Below are 22,623 nucleotides of genomic sequence, written 5' to 3'. Positions count from 1 at the left end.
CCACTGCAATATATCCATGTTTTGTTGCAGCAGGAGGAACAGAGCCCAGTTCTTAAGTGAAGGTCTCAAGTTGTTTGGGATCAGCCCAGTGAGAACTGCAGCAGTTTGACTGATCTACCTTCCATGCCCCATATGCTGTGTTAGATCTGGGACTTTGCGCATTGTGGGTCACAGTGCATTCTCTTTTCAGAGGTGAATCCTGCAGCTCCATCAGTGTACAGTTGCTCACTGTGGCCCCTTGGAGCAGCCCACATGGCTTCTCTGCAGGCACGTGGCCCGGTAGCCAGCCAGAGAAGCTCCTGGCACATCTTCCTCTTGAAGGTGGGGAAGAGGGAGGAGGAGGCTGCAGCAATTGAGCTGACAAAACTTTTTGTCTACTGTCTCAGTGGGCTCCAGAGAGGGCTGAGAAGTGCCAATTTCCCTGCCTGGCCCTGTCCCATGCGGTGGCCGCCTTCCAACGTGGCTCAGGAGCCTCTGCTTGAGGTGACTTCTCAGCATTTTTATTCTTTCCCACACCTCTTCTTTTGGGTTGCTGAAACTTTCCTGCTGGCTCATGTTTTTATGAGGACTTGTCTCACTCACTGAGCTTTGAGGGCTGGGACACCTCTCCATCCCCACTTCCAGCACTGTGCCTCACCCGTGCTGCACAGCCCGCCCTGCTGCTGCTCCATCCTCCAGGCCAGAGGCCCCTTTGCTGCTCATTTCTCTTGGCTGGATGGAACTGCCAGCCCTCAGCCTTCTCCTTGGAGGTGGCAGCCAGTGCCCCAGTCCAACATTGAGCCATTTGCTCCAATGGAGCTGCCTGGGAGCCCTAAGGCCTTTTTTGCTCCTGCCTGTGGCAAGTTCTTCCTGTGCCTTTTGCACCTTATGCTCTGATTTCTCCTGCCCCCTGCCCCAAAATATCATCGTCTTTTGGCTTCCCCGTCAATGTCCCTTGATTCCTTTATCCCAGAAAAGACATAAACATCTCCAAGCACTTATTCTGACTGATGACATGAGTGGCTGAGGGAACTGGGACGGTTCAGTCTGGGGAATAGGAGTCTTAGTGGAGACCTTACTGCTCTCTACAGCTCATGAAAGCGGTTATGGTGAGGTGGCAATTAGCCTCTGCTTCTGGGTAACAGCAATACGCAGAGGTGGCCTTAAGTTGCACCAGGGGAGGTTTAGGTTGGATATTAGGAAGAAATTCTTCTCAGAAGGAGTGTGATGCATTGGCACAGGCTGCCCAGGAGCGGTGGAGTCACCGTCCCTGGAGGTGCTCAGTAACCACGGAGATGTGGCACTAGGGACACAGTCTAGTGGGCTATATTGATGGTGACGGTTTGATGGTTGGACTGGATGGTCTTAGTGGTCTTCAACCTTTATGATTTTATGATTCTATCCTATATGCCTCCCAGATTTTGGTAACTTTTACTTTTTTTGCCCAAGCCCAATTGCAGTGAGCACTGTCCTAGCAACAAATTGAAGTGGCGTTCAGATCTTCTCCTTCTGCCTCATGCAAACAGCTCAGCTTGGGAGGGCACACAGCTCTTGCATCCATCATTTTGCTGCTGCATGCTGGTGTCCCCTCTATATTTTAAAATGTTTTTGCCTGAAGACAAATAATCAGACAGCTTTCTGAGCAGCCTGACACCGATCTAATCTATTTCTGTGCAGTTAAGGCCTGATCCTGGCAGTGCTGAGCCAATTCTCTGCAGGGCAGAGCTGGGCTTGATTCCTCAGTGAAATCTGTTTCGGTGTTGCACAATGAGTTCTCAGGGAGGGGGGACTGTGTGCAATGTCCTATCCAACAGACGCCGGAGTCTGATTGTGCTGGAATGACGTCAAAGGCTGCAATACTGTACCTCAGTCTGGCACTGGGCTGCTGCAGCAGCTTTTCTGGAGGCCACACTGCTTCCACCTTTGCACGCTGGATATCAACTTGCACACCTGGCCCTTCCCTGCACAGAATTGCAGTTTCAGACTGGAAGCAAATGGAATTTGCTTTAAAAAGGAGTACCCTTGTGTTTCAACCTATGGCTGGGATAAAACTCCAGCAGATGTGCAGTCTTTCCCTTGCCTGGAGCTCAGGCTAGCACAGGCAGATGCCATGGAGCTGCAACAGCAAGCACCACAGAGAGTGCCAGTAAAGCATGGTACTCATCCCTGTGGCAGTGATGGAAAGAACATGAACACGTTATCTACTAGCAGCTGCTGTGAACACTTGCTGTTGAGCTCTGCTGAAGGCAGACAGATAAAGCAGCAGCCTCAACTGGCATTCAACCACGGTGAAATCAGGGTGGCGCATATACAGCTGTTTGCAGCAGGGTGCTGTGGGGAGGAGTGAGACCTGAATGTGCACCTGAGCAGGTGTTACAGACCTCCATCCCATCAACCCACAGCACCCCAGGGGCTACAGCAGGACAGGCAAGTTGTGAAACACGTGGAGCTGCTCTGTAGGAGGGGATCTGCTGTGACTTGGCACTGCTTATGTCTCGCCAGCCCTTTACCAGACCTGGTACAGCATTGCTGACAGTGCTCACCTGCCAGGCCTGGGTTGAAATGGGCTGATTCCAACCTTAAGTTGTTGAGATGACGCTTCTAATTCAACTGTTTGGCTGTGTGCTGGCCCAAGCAACAGTCCATCTTGACAACTCTGCACATAGGTCAGGAGGAAGGAAAGAACATCTGACAGTTTCAGTTTTCCTGTGAATGCCCAGGCAGTTCTTAGATTGTTCCCAAAAAGATGCTGACAGATTAAGAACGGCTCCCAAGATTTTGGAAATGCTTGAGTTTTCCAAGTTTAAAGTCCAACAGGATTTCCAGTGTGACTGTGGCAGTGCAGTGTCCTCTCCTTCAGCAGAATTAGTACTGTTCAGCAGAAGCTGGGCATGGGGCAAAAGCAGCAAGGGGAATGGGAAAGTAACGGAGAGGTGACCTGAAATGTTAGCAGAAGCATTTATGAGAGTTCATGAAGTGAAGACACTGGAAGATTTAAAACTGTATAAAAAGAAAAAGAGTAAAATTTGGTAGGGTTTAAATAATCCACGTACATTGATTTTAGCATGTAGAGCAGAGGGAAGGATATCATCCTTTAAAAAAAAAAAAAAGTAATTTTGTGCTGGACAAGTCTTGAAGGTAAATATTTAATTACAGGATCGATTTTGATAAAGACACAGAGTTTGCAATTGATTTCTTCATCCTCTTCTGTGCCAAGCAGTGAAATTCCTGGTTAGTACTGGTTGTTGCAAACAACATACACTTGTGATTATAATTGACTTTGCACGCTAAAAGAGAAAAATGATGTCTTAGAACCAGCCTTTTTTCCGTCCTCTCAGATCAGTGATAACTCTCTTATTTCTGGAGTAAAAGCGAAGTCAGTGTTCTTGACTGGTCACCCTAGCAAAGTTGTGAGTAGGCTGGCACCGTGATACTTTGCAGAGCAGAAACTTGTCTGTATTTACCTTAGGCTGTGATATCAAGACAGGAATTTGCTTGCAAAAGGGAATTACAATAGTGAAGTTTAGCTAAGCCTGACAAGTTACCATGATCAATGCTTAACTGTAAAAATGGAGGTGATGCTTGTTGAGTGACAGGAGCTGTCGTGCTATCCAGACGAGCCCTACTGCATCCACTGGTTTATGAAAGGCTCACAATTAAATACAGGCTTAGGCCAAAAGAAAAATAAAATCCAGACACTTGGTCAAACACTGGGTGATGTTCAAAGGTTTAGAGCCATCTCTCTTTATTTTAGGAAAAAACTGAGTTAGCATGTCATTAAGTAGAGTTAAGGAAGAGTGAAATAGTTAAATATGATGTGCTCTTCTCTCCCATTCATTGATTCCAGGTTCTCCTTCCAGGATCTGCCACACTCCCCATGACATTGGAACAGCTCAAGTGTCCTGAAGACAAGACTTTGTCATCAACTTTTTGCTATATTTCCTTCACCAGACAACCTAAATGCAATTTTTGAACATCAGTTTGTTCAGTATCATACAGTGCCAAGACTATTATCCTCAGGGAACAGATGGAAAAAACAGAGAGAAAGGAGATGAGGTGGGTTGCTTCTGGTCATGTAGACATAAATTAAATAGTAGCACAGTTGGGAAAGGACGCGGTTTCCTCCCAAGCAGTGTTTATAGGAAAAAGTATATACCAGTGATCTGAATTCAGCTCTCAGTTATTTCTTATTATGCCAGTACAGTGAATGTTTTGTCCCCAAGTCCCTACAGAATAAGAAAATGCACATTTTTAGGTCACAGAACACATGACCAAAATTTACCCAAACTTTCTGACAACTCCAAGGTTGGTGTGAATGAAAATACTTCCTATGATCACATCTGTATTTTGGTGAATTATAATCCAGGTTTGAATCAGTGTTTTCTTCACTGCTTACATTCCTAGTAAGGATTTATTAGATGAGGAAATAGACCATTACATCACAATGGATCATTTTTAAACACGCCTTCCCTCTGTTCTGTTTTTTTGTTTGTTTGTAATTGTTCTGTTGAGAATATCTGCCTTGTGACAAGCAAAGCGGTCAGCTCTCAACAAGCAGTGAAATGAATATCAATCCAAGGCAAAGCAAATTGGGAAGAAGTTCCAGAGAGTGGTGCTATTTGAAACAAGCTAAAGTATTATTTTGAAAGCTTGCATGGAAGAATGGAGGTTTGCCAACTATTACAATTGGACTTCAGAGTAACTGCTGAGTGGGTAATTATTCCCCCAGGAACACAGGAGTCTGGACAAATGTAAGAGGGAAAAAAAAACTATATGAAGAATTAATGTTAGAAAACAAGCTAGAACATTAGTCACAAGAGGGATATAACTCAACATTCATTTAATGTTTATTTCTGTGATGAACAGAAACGTTGTTCTTAACCCCTGTGCTGAAGCAGGAAATAGGAGATGTCTCTCAAGGCAGCTGGAACTGCTTCGTTGATTTCAACTCTTTGATAAGATGGTGGGGGGGGGGAGGGCAGATAAATGTCCTGAACATACTGCAAACCCAGCAAACAGGCTTTGTGGGAAAAGAGCCCACTTGTGGAGCTTATTGGGGTACTATGTATGTCTTACATGGTCTTCAGTGATTCCTCAACATAAAAAAAAGAGAGAACTGTCAAGGTTTGAAAGATGAAGCCCCCCCTACCCACAATTACTCACTCATGGTCTCTCTGCAGAGCATGGTGTCACTTTCTCCTGTGTTGAGCAGCACCTCAGCAACATGGAGGGAACTCAGCTCTTGATGATGGCCTTAAGTTGCACCAAGGGGAGGTTCAGTTTGGGAATTAGGAAAACTTTCTTGCAGAAAGCATGGTGACAGGCTGCCCAGGGAAGTGGTGGAGTTGCTGTCCCTGGAGGTGTTCAAGCAACTTGAAGGTGTGGCACTGAGGAACATGGCTAGTTGTATGGTGGGGATGGGTTGACATTTGGGCATAGTAATCTTACTGGTCTTTTCCAGTGTGTGCATGATTCTATGACACAGTGGAGGAGTTTTGCCTGCCATGTTGCTGGGCTTACAAGGACATGGTAAAGCATAAGGACAAAGAAAACTCAAAGTGTGAGAAAATTTTTGAGGTTAAATAGTGCACACAAGGTTGGTTCTGTCCTTCCAGAGCTCCTGTTTCATAATCCTACACTGCAACTATTGAACTATAGTCTTACTTACAGGCTGACCACATTCATCTTTTGTGGTTCACTGCTCCCCTTATTATCTTAACAGCAGCAATTTCCTAACCAGTCCTCTTCCTAAAACAAGACTAGTGTTGCTTTGGATGTTTGGTGTTTGGGACAAAGAAGAATCTCCTTGCTGGGCTCTCACCATGTTCTTGGCCGAGTGATGGGCTCTCATGTGCCTTTTTGCACTTGTCCCCTGTCAGTGTCGCATTTCTGACCTGTCACTGCTGTGACCTGAGCGAAGGTTACCAGTGTTTTTGTGCAGGCTTTGTGTTTACTATTTAAGGTGAGGGAGAGGCTCTGGATTCTGCAGGTTGGGTCATCTTCTTGGTTTCCCAATTCAATGCAAACGGACAGGCAGGGCAGCTCTTCCTTGAGAACATTCACATGCTTTTGAGAGATGTGCCAATTTCTGGCAGACTCGGTGTTGGCAACACATGATGGATACAACACAGCCATCGTTTTTCATTTTTCTAAACACTGTCTTCAAAATGACCATCTTCTCTCACTACCTCAATCTGCTGCCCAGAGTCCCTAGCACAAGGATCCTGCACAAACACACCCAGCTCTGCGTATTCCTTCCAGGAGAGGGCAGGGGAATACAGCTTATTGCAGATCTGCTCCTGAACCACAGCCAGGATTACTCATGGCCCAGATCTTCCTGTATGTCCTCCAGTCTATTTTGGTTTTTTAAACGCAGTAGAGGTAGGTGCTGAATCTCAAAGTGAATCAGTGGATTTTGTCACATTGACAGACCTGCCTGTTCCTGAGCCATTTTCAGGAGGGACAACTTGAACCGGGCTGCTCTCCTTGCTCTGGAACCTCTAGGAGCTTTAGGAGGTGGTCTGATTACCTGGTCCATTCAGCATATCAGTGGGTGTAGCACTTCTCTTAGGTGTGTTTGACCATATATTAAAATGCAGGTCTGCATAGAAAGCCAAGTTTGGAAGTGGACCTAGTTAAACATAGCTTGGGAAAATAACAGCCAGAAAGTCAGCTAATGTTCTCTCTCAATATCTTAATGAACAGAAAGTTTGGGAGAAAATCAGAAACTCTGCTCAGCTCCCCACTGTCTTTAATATTCCAAAGAGCATTAACATTAAAAAAAAAAAAAAAAAAAAAAAGCCTAGAATGAGTTTCTCCTATCTTATCTCCCTCTAGACCTATAATTCTGACTTAAAAAGAAAACATAATTTCCAAACTAGTTAAAAGAAAAGAGGAATCAATGAATTGCTCTCTCTGCAGCAGAGATGCCCTTGCAAGGCCAAAGAAATTAAGCCCTGAGATTGCTGTTGCCATTTCCACCTTGTCCTGCAGAACCACAGTCAGGGATAAACATATTCTTTGTGTCAATATTTCTGTAGTACCAAAAGAACTTGCAGTCCTTATCTGTGAATGTCAAGGACTGCTGAGTTAAAGCGCTCACAGTGCTACTGCACTTTGACAGGCTTGGGTGCTCCCCTTGCTCCCTGCAATGGGGCTGAAAGATGCAGGACAGCGGGGTCCAGGCACTGTGTTGTGGCATTAACTGAGATCCATCTGTTGACGGATTGAAGTCCTCAATTTTTTTTCTCCTGATTATTTTTGTTTCTCTCATTGGAAAAGAGCAACATCAATCTGTACATAGAAGTGTGCAAGCAATCAATGCAGCCTGACTAACCCTTGTTCTGCCAAGTGTGCTTGCCTCATTACTAACGGTTTGCTGGTGCAGAACTACAGCAGGTGACCTCTGAGGCAGCACATTGCTTACCTGTGCGGCACAATCTCTCCTTTTGCCCATCTTCAAATCTTCCTTTCCTTCCACCCTACTCAGAAACGGGAAGTCATTTGTAACACAATACTGAGCAACTTACAGAAGATGGGAAAACTTGAGGCAGGAAAAATGAGCCTTGGGACAGCCACAGATGGGAAGGCAATGTGTGGGCAGACATTCCTTCTCCCACCTTTATCAGTTTTGTGCATAACAGCTTGGGATCAACATCAGCCTGCAGTTTCTTTTTTGACTTGATAATGCTGTGCTATTATTATCTCCAGGAAAATGTTAAAAGGCTCCAATGCTGAGCTGTGTTTGCCTTTCCTGAGTGGATCTTTAGCACACAACTATGAGACAAAGGACAATGAAAAGTCCCTTAACCTCACCTCGGCCCTGCATTTGTTGGGCAGAGGAATGCCACAGAGGCTGTCTGAGCAGGAGAACCAGTCTGACCGAAATTCCCTCCTGAAAGGTGGCAAAGAGAAAATGGAAAATCCCCAGGCAGGATCAAAGGACAGAGGTAAACAGATTTTAAAAGGACTCTTGGTGAAGAGATGAACAGGGAAGGAAGTGTCTTAATGCACAAAAGGTGTGAGATGGCGAGAGGACAAATGCATCTTACAGCGTGGAGCAGGGGTCAGTTTTGCTGCAGTACCAAATGAAGCCATTGAGCAGAAGAAAGCTGATCCAAAGCCATTGGTGACAGCAGCATGGATCTCTCTAACCCTGACCTGACAGCCTGCCCCAGGCCAGCAGTCATTGCACCAAGAGTTGGCAGTCAGAAGTGACCAGAAGTCATTGTATTGATGGAGATATGTGCATTTCTTCTGCTGTTAAGCAAAACCTCACAGGGATTCCGACACCAAGAGCAAAGCTCAGCTATGTGCCAATTGCTTTCACTGTCATGGGGCTTCAAGGAATCGGTCAAAAGATCAGTTCACAACTTGAGAGGTGCATGGCATTGCCATTGTCACATGTAAATCTCAACTTTGGTTTACGCCCAAATGTGCATCTATGGACCCCAGAACCATGGCTGTGGGTTGAGGCCACACGACAACCTCAGTGTGATCATCCTGGGAAAGAAAACTCCTCAGATAAAATCTCAGCTCAGAAAAGGTGCTGTAGAGGATGAAGCTGTGGACATCCTCCACAAAGGATGACCTCAGATCTGGGCTCCAAGCAACACCAACTTGAGCATTTTTTCTCAATATTTTCTGTTGCACTGTAGTGAGTTTGCACAGGAGTGAAATTCTTTATGCTGAAATTAAACCTCAGAACTCATGCTGTCGTATATTGTATTTGTTTGGTTTCAGCGTGTCCTTTGTCTGTCTAGAATTTATGCCTGGGCAGAAAAAGCGGACTTTGGATGTTTGTCCAGGATGTCCTGCTGCCCAGTAGCCTGGTCAGAACAGGAACATCTGCAAGACTGCTGAACACCCAGAGGTCCCATAGGCACCACACAGATGCGCAAGGACTTTCCTGGAGTTTCCCAGCACAGCAAATCCCATGCGTGTGGCAGAGGGCACCTGCACACGTGTAAGAATGTTGATGCATCCAGAACGTGTCACACAGTGCACAAGCAAGCTCAAGTCAGAGGCTCATCCCGGATGCTGGGGACTCATTTTCCCTGTGTGTTGCCTACATGCATATTTTTTTTTCCCCAGGAAAATCTTGGAGAACTACAGAACCCCTAGTTACATGTGTGCTCATTTCCATTGCATTTTGCTTCCTAATGATTGCTATTGCCTAGTATTAAATGGATACAGTGCTCTGCAGGGTTCTGCACTGTGGCTGAAGTTACTCATCCTATGAACCAGCACAGTTGGGCTCAGCCTCACCAGTTTGTTACCTGGTTTAACAGGTTTCAAGCCATCCCTCAAAGTGACTCGTCCATAGCAGGTAAAGCCACGGGTCCCTCCACTGCCTCTGCGTGCTGTACACTGGCACAAGGAAAGGCGGATGGACATCTCATCTCAGCAGCTGCACGCATCTGGGTCTGCCAGAGCCCTCTGCACACTTCAGCTTTTGTGTAACAACAGAATGCAGCCAGCCCTGCATGGTGCTGGTGGGGAAATGGAAAGGATTTGGCCTCGTGAAGTGAAAGCAGCTTGAAAAGCAGAACTGGGGCGTGCACTGTTTTACTTGCACGTGAGTAAATATGTGATTTTCCTCCCTCTTCTGAAGTAGAAAGCTGGAATTTACTGGAACTTAAATCTAAAGAAGTTGTCCAAAATTTAGACCTCTAATGTGTCCCAATGCATATTTAGGTCATAATAGTAAAATGAAGGTTGTAAATTTTGTTTGTTTCCATGGTACTAAACATTCTAAGGTAATTCCCTGTCTGAACAAGCAAGCAGTTCTCATTCCAATAAGCTCAATCTTAAGGGTCTGGGATTTTAGCTGTATCAGAATTTCTCAATCTAATGCCTTTGCATTGCATCAAGCTAAACTTCACTTCCCCGGGGGGAAGAGAAGGCACAAAGCCCTCCCATCCCTCAGTACCCCTTACAAACCATTTCTGTGACCCCCCAGGGCTTCCTTCCCCCACCCAGCCCAGCTTCTGTTGCTCCCTAGGTCTGCAGCCATGGGGGCTGCCCGGGCACCGTCAAGTCATCTCCAAAGCCCATCGTCCTGGAGCAGCAGAATCATAGAACTGTTAAGGCTGGAAAAGACCTCTAAGATGTCCAAGTCCAACCCCAACCCGCCACCACCATGCCCATAACCACATCCCTCAGTGCCGCATCTCCACATTTCTTGAACACCTACAGGGACGGTGACTCCACCACCTCCCTGGGCAGCCTCTGCCAGTGCATCTCAACTCCTTCAGAGAAGAAATTGTTCCTAATATCCTATTTTTTCCTAATGGGGATCTCAGAAAGTTGTACAGGTTTGCTGCCATGAGGCTGTCTTCTGGTAGCCTGGCCTGGGCCTTTCCAGGGTTGGAAACATATAAACGGAACTTGAAAAACCACCGATGAACTGATTTAAAATCTTCCACTGAACAGGAGAAAACCCTGAAGAGATTGGTCCTAAACAAGCAAGAGCTGCAGCAACAGACACAGCGAATGAATGGTGGCGTGTTTGAGCCCACATATGTACGACATGTAACTTAGAAATGTGTATATAACATATATAAATAGTGTGTCCATTGCAGAGGGATTGGGATTGAGTACTATGTTCAGTTGACTACTGAGGGGTTCACTCAGTACAAGAAGGACATCGAGGTCCTGGAATGTGTTCAGGGAAGGGCAACGGGGCTGTGAGGGGTCTGGAGCACAAGTCTGATGGGGAGCGGCTGAGGGAGCTGGGATGGTTCAGTGTGGAGGAGGCTCAGGGGAAATCTCATTGCTCTCTACTGAAAGGAGGTTGTAGCAAGGCAGGAGTCGGCCTCTGCTCCCTGTTAATAGTGATAAAACAAGGTAATGGCCTTAAGCTGCTCCTGGGGAGGTTCAGGTTGGATATTAGGAAAATTTCGTCCTCTGAAAAAGTGGTCAGGTGCTGGTACAGGCTGCACAGGGAGGTGGTGGAGGTGTAAAGAAACATTTAGATGTACTGAGGGATGTGGTTTAGTGGGTGATACTGGTGATGGATGGTTGGACCAGATGATCTTGGAGATCTTTTCTATCCTTGGTGATTCTATGATTCTGTGTGATGCTGTGTGAATGGGATGATCTTTATGCCGCTCTATGATTTTATATCCACGCACATATATATATATAACTAGTGTATATACATACATGTGTGTAGACAATGCACATACACAGTATTGTGTGTATATATATGTATATATATACACATACATATTGTATATACATATGTATGACAATATGTTTGCATATATGTGTGTGTATATATACATATGTTTGCACATATGTGTGTGTATATATACATATGTGTTGTATATATATGTTTGTGCATATATATGTGTATACAGATACACAAACAATACTGTGCACATATAAAACTAGTTCCTTATATGCGTACATTAAACCAACTGTAATAATGCCAGGGGAGAAGCCAGCAGCGATTTCCCACGGGCAGGAGAAGAACCGGGGTCCTGCACACCCCCGAGCCTTGCACAGCCCGGGACTCGCACACCCGCGGGGATCCGCACGTGGCCGCGAACCGCCTGCCCCGGGGGCCGGGCCGTGCGATGCGCGGCTCCCATTGAGGCTGAACATGGGCCGGCCCCCGGAGCTGCGGGGCCAATGGGGGCTGCGGACGCGGTCGAGCCTCTCCCCGGCCCCCCCGCGGCCGCCGGCGCCGTGCCGGAGGGTTTATAGTACTACGCCGCGGGGCCGCGCCGCACCGCGCGCCGCCTCCCGGGGGAGCTGCGCCCGCTCCGCTCCGCGTCCCGCCGCACTGTTGGGACCGGAGGGGGGGGTCTTCTGTCTTCTTCGTTCCTCGGTTTAGTTGTGCGGGTTTTTTTGTTTTTTTTATTTTTTATTTTTTATTTTTTATTTTTTTCCCAGCCGTTTGGCGGTTAGGTGGTTGATTATTATTTTTTGTTTTTAATTATTATTTTTTTTATTTTATTTTATTTTATTTTTTGGCCGTTTTTCGATTCTCCGGGTTTAAAATCTATTTATTTATTTATTTATTTGTTCGTTAATCGTTGTGGTATCGCGTTTGGCGTTTTCAACGCTGTTTTTGAATTCTCGGCGTTTTCTCCCGTCTCTCCTCTCTCCCCCCCGCCCCCCCATCTCTCCCCTATCCCCCCCCCCCGCAATCCCCGAAGGCCGGCTGGCGGAGAAGTTCAGGTAAGGGCGTGCGAGGGGTGCGCGGTCCGGCAGAGGAACCCCCGGTACCGCCGTGGGGCGTTGGGGGGGGGCTGCGAGGGGCTGCCTGTCCGGGAAGGTCACATTTTCCAGCGGTGGGAAAAAACAGCTTGAGGAGGGGGAGAGAGGAAAAATAATATATTAAAAATAGGGAAAACTAATAAATAAACAACTGAACAACCCCCCCCCTCTTCCCCCCCCCCCCCCCCAAAAAAAAAAAAAAAAGAAAGAAAAAAACACCCAGACACAAGCATAACCAATAACCCACTAAAAAAACAATGAACCACATGCTTTGCAGTGGTGGAGATGTGGCTGTGCTGGTGTTGGAGTGTGAGATGTGCCCCCCTGGCCCCCCATGTTAGCATGTGTTGTTTTGGGGACTTGGTGTGTGTGTGTGTGGGGGGGGGGGGTGGCACTGCCAGCTGCCTTGTGTGGAAGCCAAAGTTTGGATGTGAAAGGGGTGGTCGAAAGAAAATAGGGACTTGGGGAGGGTTTTGAGGTTTCCCAAAAGCAGTGGGGTTGGAAAAAGGCAGGGAGGCCCCTAAATAGTGCTGTTGTGCCCTAGTGTCCGATGAGCTGTGCAGCCACCTTGCAGCAGGGCTGGCAGCAGATGGGCTCTCTGGCTCTTGGCTTCTCATTTTGATTATTATTTTATTCACTTCCATCTATATATATATATATATATATATATATATATATATATATATATTTTTTTTTTTTTTCCTTTGACTTCCATTTTAATATCTTAGAAATTCACTGCTCACTTCGTGGCAGGAGGCAGCCTGCACTGATTTACAACCTATGGAGCAAGGGTAAATCCTGCAGGGATCAGTCCTAAACTTGAAAGAGCTGCAGCAACACACATAGCAGATGAGTGTCAGTGTATCTGAGCCCACGTAGCGCTGTGTTATCAGCAGTGCTGGGCTGACAGTCCAGAAGTGACAAACTGGGAAACAGTCCCCAGCTCTCAGCAAATTCCCAGGGCTTAACATTTGGTGTCATTGTGAGACAGAATGTACCCTCTCACTCCCTTTATTATTATTTTGCTCTTTAAGCCGGTGGTTAGATGGACACATCTCAGCAGAACAACATGTTTTTGGCACGGGGGCCATCCTATCACTTTGGACCTCTCCGAAGGCGGCTGTGGTGCTGCATAGTTGAGCAGCTGCTGCCCCGTGCTGAGCTGCCTGTGCTCACATTGCTGTCAGGGATGGAGGTGCTTTATGTAAACACCATCATTCGTTCTCATCGCTCGCGTAGCCCTGGCGTTTTGTTTTTGTTTTTGAAGCTCCTGATTTTGGCTGAGACTTCGGACGAAGCAGGGATGAAAGCCTTCGGTTGTTGGCTTGGCCTTTAGGATAAAATATAGCTTGGGCTCGATCCTGCATTCCAGGCATTCCCCAAAATCCGCTTGGCTGCTGCATGAGCTTTGGGAGTGTGGAACGCAGCCCCGGTGTGTGCTGTGCATGATGTGTTCATCCTGACAGTCCCCGTCCTCATGAGACGCAGGTGGCACTGCGCACACAGACTGTCCCCTGCCAGCTCTGCTGCTCATTGCTCCCGTTGGCATTCCTTCTTTTCAGCCCTCATTCACACCAGGGTTTAGTTCTATTCCCCGTGTTTAGGGCTGTGCTGATACGTGGCTTCCTGCCTCTTGCAGGCATTTAAAGAAAACCTGAGCTTTTTCCTTTTGCAAAAGGAAACCTTGCCAGGAAACCTCAGAGCGCGCCAGTGTTTCTTAGAAAAAACACAGTGTGCTCTCAGCACCGCTCTGCTGCAGTCCGGGTGGAGAGTTCCTCCAGCAGTGTTCAGTTTGTTGTTGGTTCTTTGAGCCATGTGTCAAATTTCAGCTCTTCTGGCTCTTCACTTTTACTATAGGATATGGTTATAGGCTGAGCCGCTAACCTCTGTGTGAACTTCCTCGCGCTCAGCACATGTGAGCGTTCGGAGCTGCACAAACCAGGGGAACACGCGGGCTCGCTTCTAAGCTCTTTCAGCCTCCCTGTGTGGATGGAGGAGGAAGCTGTGTCTTTAAGAAATGAGGCTTTTTTTTCCCCCCTATTTCCTGCAAAATATGAATAGATGCTGTCAGTGGGATGGAGGTCTCTGAGGGTGCTGTGTGCCACGTTCGCTGCTGAGCACACATACGGCTTTTCATTTTTCCCCAGAGGAGGCAAGGATGGGCAAATCTTGGAGCTGGGGCTTCAGTAGCAGCAGGAAGGCTCTTGTCCCTGCACAGAGCTATTGACTATTCATGGCAAAGCGTCCAAAATGCAGCGGCAGAGCCTGTGGAAAATGACAGCGTGTAACAAGCCTGAGTGGCATTTCCTTCACGCTGGTCACATGCCTCCTAATTCACACACGCACCCCTCATAGGCTGATCAAATGACTTCTATCTCTGCCCGCCGCATGCCTTCCCCAGAAAGAGTTGTTTTATTATGCACACGTAGGGCTCTGCTTTCAATCAGTCACCTTCAGCCGATGACTGAGGGCCACTGTGCGCTCCGTGCGGGGGGACGCGGTCACTGCGAGGGGCACAGGCTCCAGCCCGTAAGAAACTTCTTTCTTTTCCCTGGGAAGCAGGAAAGAAAAAAAGACAACAGAGCCACAGATACCCCTTCTGCCTTCCCTGCTTCCCAATAACCTTTTGTTTAGCTTGACTGGGAGACTGTGGGACGTGCCCATCTGTCGGCACGCTGTGGTGCTGCCTGTGTGGGTGCCGTGGGGTTGGGGCTCAGTGCAGTCCCATAAGATCCCACTTTTGCAGGGAGAACTGGGACCACTCCTGCCCTCCCAGTTCAGCACCCAGCACAAGGGTTGGGTTACCAGGATCTCCGTACCCAAAGGGATGGGATGTGAAGGATGGGGTGCAGGCAGCCGGCAGCTGGCCACGGTAATTAGCTCAGCGCTGTGCCAACCTTGTTAAGGGCAGTGCAGGTGATGATGACGTTGGCACACTGATTCATTACATCTGGAAGGGAAAATCCGCCTAGTGAATGCTGAAGCACAGTAAATATTTTTGGCTCCTGACAGATTGATCCCTGCATTACGCTGATTAGCCTGTATTTGTGGAACGGAGGAAGTTAAAAATAAGGTTGATGGAAAGCTACAAGATGAGGGAAGGATTTGCATTTTATGGACCCCAGCAATAAAATTCTTTTTTTGTTTGTTTGTTTTTCTGTTTTTTTGGGGTGGTAAAAATTTCAATAATTTTTTTTTTTCTTTTCTTCTCCCCTTCCCTTCTTTGGCTCTTGGCTTCACTGCTAGGTGAGAGCCCATAATTTATTTCCTTTTGGCAGTAATATTCTGGAAGGGAGCTGTAAATCTGAAGCACATGCAGTTGTGAAATGATTTCTGAAAGAATTCTTTTGTAAATACGTGGTGCAATCCTGCAGAACGGTTCAGCCCTGGCAGTCCTTTAGGGGTGGCACAGACGTAGCAAAGCGTGCAGCAGCATGTGCATGGTGAGGCTGAGTGCTTTGGACTTTCCTGCAAGCTGGAGGGCTTTGTGAGGTTTAGTTCATGGAGGTGAATAATTAAACTGACTTCTGACTGCTGGTGGTTTGTTTCCTTGCACCCAGGCTCTCACCTGAACCTTCGCTGCGTGGTATATGCTGCTGGGATACCTGTAAGAGCTCGCCCAGGAATGGTGGATCACCTGGTGCCTACTGATGAATCCTTTTCATCTACAAGGTCTTCTCTGGGATACTTTAGGGACATGACAGCAGGGGTGAGATCCTACCAAATGCTGCCCTCTCCTCTCTCAGAAGATGACAGCGACTCGTCCAGCTTTTGTTCTTGTTCCAGCCCGGAATCCCAGGTTCTCAGCTCCAGCTATGGAAGCACATCCAGTGCAGAGAGTCAGGACAGCATCTTAGACTACTTGCTGTCCCAGGCATCTTTGGGGAACACCGCTGTGTCATGGTGGGACAAAAGGAGACTTCAGCCCATAGTGAAAGAGGAGTATTTTAGGTTGCCTGAATTCTCTGTGGATATGGAAGACTCTGGACCATTTCAGCCCACGCTTGAGGAAATTGAGGAATTTCTGGAAGAAAACATGGAGCTGGAGCTCAAAGAAAGACCTAAAAGTGAGACCAAGGACTTGAGAGCTTGCAGCCAAGTTTCTGTTGCTTCGCTACAGCAAAAAGACCATATGTTACCCAGTGCTACTTTAAAAGAGAGTAAAAATGAACAGTTGAACAGCTCGACGGAAGGTGGCCAAGCTTCAAATGGAGGAGTGTCCCTGGAGAATGGCATACCGGTTATGCTCCAAATTCAGCCTGTACAGATCAAACAGGAGTCCACCACGAGCCCTGGCTCCCAAGGACCAGCACAGGAGAACATTAAAATTGCACAGCTCCTAGTCAACATCCAAGGACAGACGTTTGCCCTTGTGCCCCAGATAGTTCAGTCATCCAATTTGAACTTGCCCTCTAAATTTGTCCGCATTGCTCCCGTCCCCATCGCTGCCAAGCCAATTGGGCCAGGAGGCATGATCCAGGGTCAGACGGGAATCATCATGGGTCAGAAATTTCAAAAGAACCCTGCAGCAGAACTCATTAAAATGCACAAATGTTCTTTCCCTGGTTGTACCAAGATGTACACGAAAAGCAGCCATTTGAAAGCCCACCTGAGGAGGCATACGGGAGAAAAGCCTTTTGCTTGCACGTGGCCAGGTTGCGGATGGAGGTTAGTATCAGGGCACAGCAGTGTCTCATCCCCCTCTCTAACTTGCTGAACAAATAGGTTTGCACTCTCATTTATAAACAATTTCTGTTCCCAAAGCTGGCTCAGTTTGCTTGAGAATTAAGATCTTTTCTTCCTGTTGGGTAATCCAATGGACTTGATATATTAAATGGCAGAACATCCCCTGCTGCCACTAGTTGGATGAGCGTCTTTTTAAAAAAAGAAAAGAAAAAGCCTATTATAACTGTATTTTGTACTAAGATGGTCAGATTAAGCTTGTAACTGCAGGCAGTACCTTGCACTCATGATAGCCTGGTTGCAACACGGCAGCTGCAGATGCTCAGCTGGTACCAAATGAGCAGGGTGCTTTAGGGCAGAATCACGGTGTGAATCAGGGCTGCACAGGGCTAAACATGGTTGGTGAAGAGCTGTACTAAGTGAGTATGGTTAAGAAAAGCAGCATTCTGTGCAGTTTTGTAGAAAACATGCTCCATCCCACGCCTTCTGCAAGTGCTGGCAGTGGCACTCCAGGCTCTCTGGGTTTTATTCTCTGCACTGATTGAGAAAAACGCGTGGGTGCTGCTCAAAGTTGCAAAAAACTGTCAGATGTAACAGCATCCCCAGAAGGCTAAGATGGAATTGAATGGAAGATTGCAGGTTTGATTGAGCAAAGTGTTTTGTAGAGGCAATCTCTAATTTTTTTTTTATTAAAACTAGTTGAAAAAATTAAAGAAGAAAAGTTGAATTTCTTACCAGAGACTTTGATGGAGGCCTCTGTCTCTCCTTCCAATTAGCTGTGCCCTGTGTCCAATAGTCTGCCTGCTGGCAAGTGTTAATAAAAAGCACCACGACTGATGATGGGAGCAAAACATAGCCTTAACTCCCTTGTATTAACTTAAACCAGATTTCTTCCAAAGAATATCCTTCAGAGCTCCAGTGAGCAATGGCTAGTGAAGAAATAGGTGGTGATCGTGGGCAACAGACGAGGTAAAAAGTAACAGGAGAAGCTGTGAGGAAAAATGCAATTTTGTGAGACAAGGCAGCAGTTAGAAATGGCAGAATTGGACGGAGGGAAAAGGTCAGAATGTGGCAGAATCCTCTGTTCCCAAACTGGCCCAAATTTGAAGTTTGCCTCCTAGATGATTCGATTAAATTCATTTCTTTGTTTATTATATACATATTTCAATTTGTGTGGCTCTGCAGATGGGTGGGGATTTTCTTTCCGTGCATGTGAGTGGTGTGGCACAGCGGAGGGCTCAGCGGCTGCTCAGGATGTGCTGAAAGCAACATCGTGTTGTTCAGCCCACTGGTCCCACCAGGCACAGGCACTTTGCCCCTGGCCTGTCACACGTTTATTTTGTTGTGAGTGTGCATACTGCAGACAGCGATACTCATCCTGCCCCTGGGTCTTGTGTTGGCTTTCCCTGTACAAAAATCCCGTTTCTGTGGCAAATGCATGTAGCACGTGAGGTTTGGATCTGGTCCATGCTGAGATTTACAGCAGTGCTTCCTGTGACTTCTGTGGCTCAGGATCAGGAGTGTGAAGTGTTGCCTCTGGGTGACCTGCTCTAGCACTGTTTTTCTATAGAGAAGGCATTTTCCAGGCTGCAGAGCTGCAGGGAAGCATGTAGGGCGAGGACAGGTGGAGGCTGAGCATTGCAGCCAGATGCTGCAGGGGTTAAGGCATGGGATGTGTTGTTGGGGACCCTGAGGCTAGTGACCGTACTTGCATACTTCCAGGTGAGCAGCCCAGAAGGGCTCCGTGCACCCTGCTCCCACGTCAGACCCTGCTGAGTGCTGAATTGCTCAGCCCCTTCCATCAGTACAGAATTGTTGCCTTTTCCAGAAGTGCAGTCAGTGTCCCACATGACTTACGTCAAAGCATCCACATCCTCTGTCCTCCCCCGGTTTTAGATCATCTTGAATGAATTTAAACACTAAAGCACTGCTGGGCTCTGCTTCCTCCCCCTTTCCCCACATTCTTGTGCTTGTGTATTTATTCTTCACTGAAGACACTTGAGATGTGAGCTCACTGAAGATGGTCATTTCAAAACACAACAAAGTGTTGCTACATGGGGGGGACTGAATCTCACCCTGCTCGCTGGGCGATGCTGCTGTGAGGAAGCTGCATACACCAGGGTAGGGCTGTGTGCACTGCAGACCCTTCCTCAGCCTCTGAGACAGTGGGAAAGCCAACGAGGAGGCTGAATCTTGGCACTGGGTGTGATTGGCCGAGTGGAGGAGGTGGGGAGGTGACCCACCGTGCTCCATACTCCTCTGTACTCATGTGCTGATCCGTGTCCTGTGCCTTTGGCAGCCTCTGGTTCTCTGCTCCTGAGGTGGCTCCATCAGCACGCCGGGATGGCCCAGCAGCTCTGCCATGTCAGGAGCTGGAGAGCTCTCGCTGTCCTTCCCCTGGGCAGCAGCATGAAAAGCTGTGGGATTAGGCGATACTGTTCAAATGTCCTGCACATCCTTCATCTGGAAGCATTTCCCACAACCCACTCTGCATGAGACATCCTGTTTGTGAGGATTTAGGGGCTGGGAGCAGCTCAGGATGCATCCAGGGCCTACTCTGCACCAGAGGGCAGAGGCACAACCAGTGGCAGCCTTGGGGCTGGTGGCCATGGCTGGGACCATGGAGTTCCCACTGAATCTACTGACCTTGATGTCCTGTGCGCCATGGGTCCTTGCATGGCTGGAAGTCCCATGCATAGCAGAGCTCCAAGATTGGTCTCCAAGGGAGATGTGGTTACAGGTAACCACCAGAGAGAAGGATGAAGGAGACTTCCAGTTTCTGTGGGATTGCCCAGTTCCCTCTACCTTTCTTTCAAAGGAGGAATCCTGCAAAAAGCAGTAAGCTGGGCTAGTTGAGGTCTTCCTTGGGGGTGCCTTGTTTTCATTTGAATTTGGCTTTCCATCAGGGATTGTGTGCAGCATCTTTGGGGATGGTTTCAGTGCCAGAATGTGCTGCAAATATCGTGTCGCTGTGGAGCCAGGCCACCAGATCTCCCGGCTTCCTTGTCCTAACCTTTGCGTTGTTTTTTCGTCAACACACTGACAGCTTGACGTTTATTTCTGTGGGCTCCGTAAGTTGATCTTTCCATGACTGCTGGAGAACAGTATTGCAACATTCCTGCCTTTTCAGCTAAGGACATCGTTATGAAGCAGCGAGTATTTTTATCGGATGAACTCATCTGAGCTCCCTGGGTTGGAGCAGAGCCGCTTGTTCCCTCTGTGCACCTATTTCTCCCTCACTATCCATGCATTTCCCACTGAAATGTGCTTGTGAAGCTCTTGTCAGGATTAGCTGTGTGTGTTGCAGATGGTGACCTTAACAGCCAAGGACATGGGACAAGGCAGCACAGTCACATCTGGTTTCACTCCTCCTCAGGGTGATAAGTTGGTATATAAGAGGACAGCTCTATGCAAAGGAGATTTCCTCCCTCTGCTCCCTCTTTTCTTGGATGTGCTTGCCACCATGGGCAACTGGTCCCTTCCTTGCCTAGCCGAGTCCCACAGAGACAGCAAGAAATGAATTGGTGGCTCCATTAGAGCATCTGCCTGCTGCTCTTCTTGGCGCCTGTGACTCTTTGAGGACATCAAAGCAAGGGCAAGGCAAAGAAAGCAAGAGAATAGGTGAAGGATTTTCCCACAGAAAAACCCTTGGATGGATGCATCCTTTCTATGCCTCACTCAGGGGAATATCTTCATTCACAGGGCTCTCTCTGAGCAGCAGCGCTAGTCTGAAGTGCTGTGGGAATGGAAGGAACCTTTCCCAGTGCCCGCACCTCATTCTGCAGCTCATGGCAGGAGATCTCTGCTAATTAAAACCTTTATGTGGAAACTTATTTTCTTTGCATGAAGGACTTATTCATAGGAGCCCAGCAGTCATGTTTTTCCCCTTTCATAAAAACAGTGTACCCACCCGCTTGATGATGTGATATTTTGCTTCAGAAGGGCACATTTTTTCTACATGTTCTTTCCCCCATTTATTCCACTAGTGCCCATGACTTCATTTATTTATTGTAAATAGACAGCTGATACCATTTCTTGCAAGCTCGCTTTCTGTACTGCTCTTTGTTACTGTTCTGGCAACAAAAATCTTAATTGCCCTTTGTCAAGCAGCAAATTTTTTGTACCCATTTGGACAAGGCTGTTTTAGTGTGACGTTGTTAATTAACCCTATGTTTCCCAGTCATGTCTAGACTGGACGAAGAGCCAGCTGCTGAGACCAAAGGATTGGCTGAGTTGAGTTCATTAATGCCTAATGTGGGATTCACAATGGCTGATTGGGGATGTTTCTGTTCAGATGAAAATTGGGAAACATCTAAAATTAAAATGACTCTGGGAGGTAAATTTGGGAATTAGAGTCTCCATCTTGACTTCAGTTTGCTCCTGAAGTATCGATGCTAACGGTCATTGGGGCCCACCTGGATTTCAACTGCAATAACACTGACCATCTCTGGTACTGACATACTAAGTCTTCTTTATTTAGCCAGCAGGAGCATGTACAAAGGCTGATTTTTGGCTGGATCTGATAAACTGCATAGCTTCTGTGTAACTGTGTCTGGCTATTATCTGGGGCCCATCTCAGCGTGCATCTGCTGTGATGCTGGTGATGGAGCTTGGAGCAGAGCTCTCCTGAGGGATGCTGGTTCTTCCCACCGCCTGAGAAGGATCTGTGCTTGGATTTCCAAGAGAGAGACTGAGGGACTGTCTTTGAAGGGGACTCGCAGGGGGATAAGGAGCAGAGCTGTCTCAGTTGAGCTGTACCCATATTATTTACCCTTATTACTGGGCTTTGTGCAAGTGTTCTACAAACAAATATTGCCTCCATGCATTGCACCAAGTTCAGAGTTTATGTGGGTTAATTTTATGTTTCCATCACCGCTGCTGGCCACTGGTTGGGACCAGAGTGGTTCTGTTGTGTGTCCTGTCCCTTTCAATTTGCTTATTTTGGCTTTTCCACAAGAAGAGTCTCCCAGTGACCCCAGGGGATGTTTTGAGGCCATATTTCTTCACTTGTCTCAAAAGCCTTCTCTTCTGTTGCAGGTTCTCCAGGTCAGATGAGCTGTCTCGGCATCGGCGCTCTCACTCAGGGGTGAAACCCTACCAGTGTCCCGTCTGCGAGAAGAAATTTGCTCGAAGCGACCACTTGTCCAAACACGTCAAGGTGCATCGGTTCCCGCGAAGCAGCCGCTCCGTGCGCTCCGTGAACTGACTGCTCCCACCTCCCCTCCCGCAGCCGTCCCACAGCAGCCGATGACAGCACTTTGCTCACTACATTTCTAGTGATAATTTATTTGTCTTCACAGAACAGTCAATGCTGTTACTTGATACCACCGTGTCCGAGTATCCCGTGTCCTGTAAAGATGATTTGAAAATGAAGATATTTTGGGGTCAGGGGAGGGGGATGTTTCTTCCTTTTTTTTTTTTTTTTTTTTCTCCTTTTTTTTTTTTTTTTTTTTTTTTTAAGGATGCTTTTTTTCCTTTCTCTCTATCTTTCCCTCCTTTGCTGCTGCTTCTTTTGGAAATTACAGTGTTTTATTTTTAGCTGTTTTCTGCTGCACAGGAAAATGTAAGAGTTGCTTGCTGCTAGTTAATTATAGCCCTGGCATTCCTGAGGGCTTTGCTCATGTACAGGCCATTCATTGTGAGTTTTTATTAAGCTGCTCTATTTGTCCAGTTTGGAAACAGCAAATTCCTTTTGAAATGAAAACAACTCCTTTGTTTTTGGGTCGCCCGAGC

At 47.2% G+C, this 22,623-nt stretch overlaps 1 protein-coding gene across 1 annotated transcript; it reads left to right on the top strand.

Moving 5' to 3' along the window:
• Positions 1 to 9,367: 9,367 nt before the first annotated feature.
• On the top strand, positions 9,368 to 22,096 carry KLF15 (KLF transcription factor 15; the record flags this gene model as incomplete). Its single annotated transcript, XM_079540378.1, is given in 4 exon segments — positions 9,368 to 9,517; positions 9,521 to 9,536; positions 15,768 to 16,875; positions 21,928 to 22,096. Coding segments are annotated over 4 exon segments (1,443 nt in total).
• Between the last annotated feature and the right edge of the window lie 527 nt (positions 22,097 to 22,623).

The sequence above is a fragment of the Tetrao urogallus genome, assembly GCF_951394365.1.
Source record: "Tetrao urogallus genome assembly, chromosome: 10".
NCBI lineage: Eukaryota > Metazoa > Chordata > Aves > Galliformes > Phasianidae > Tetrao > Tetrao urogallus.
This window is presented reverse-complemented; position numbering and strand designations above follow the sequence as displayed.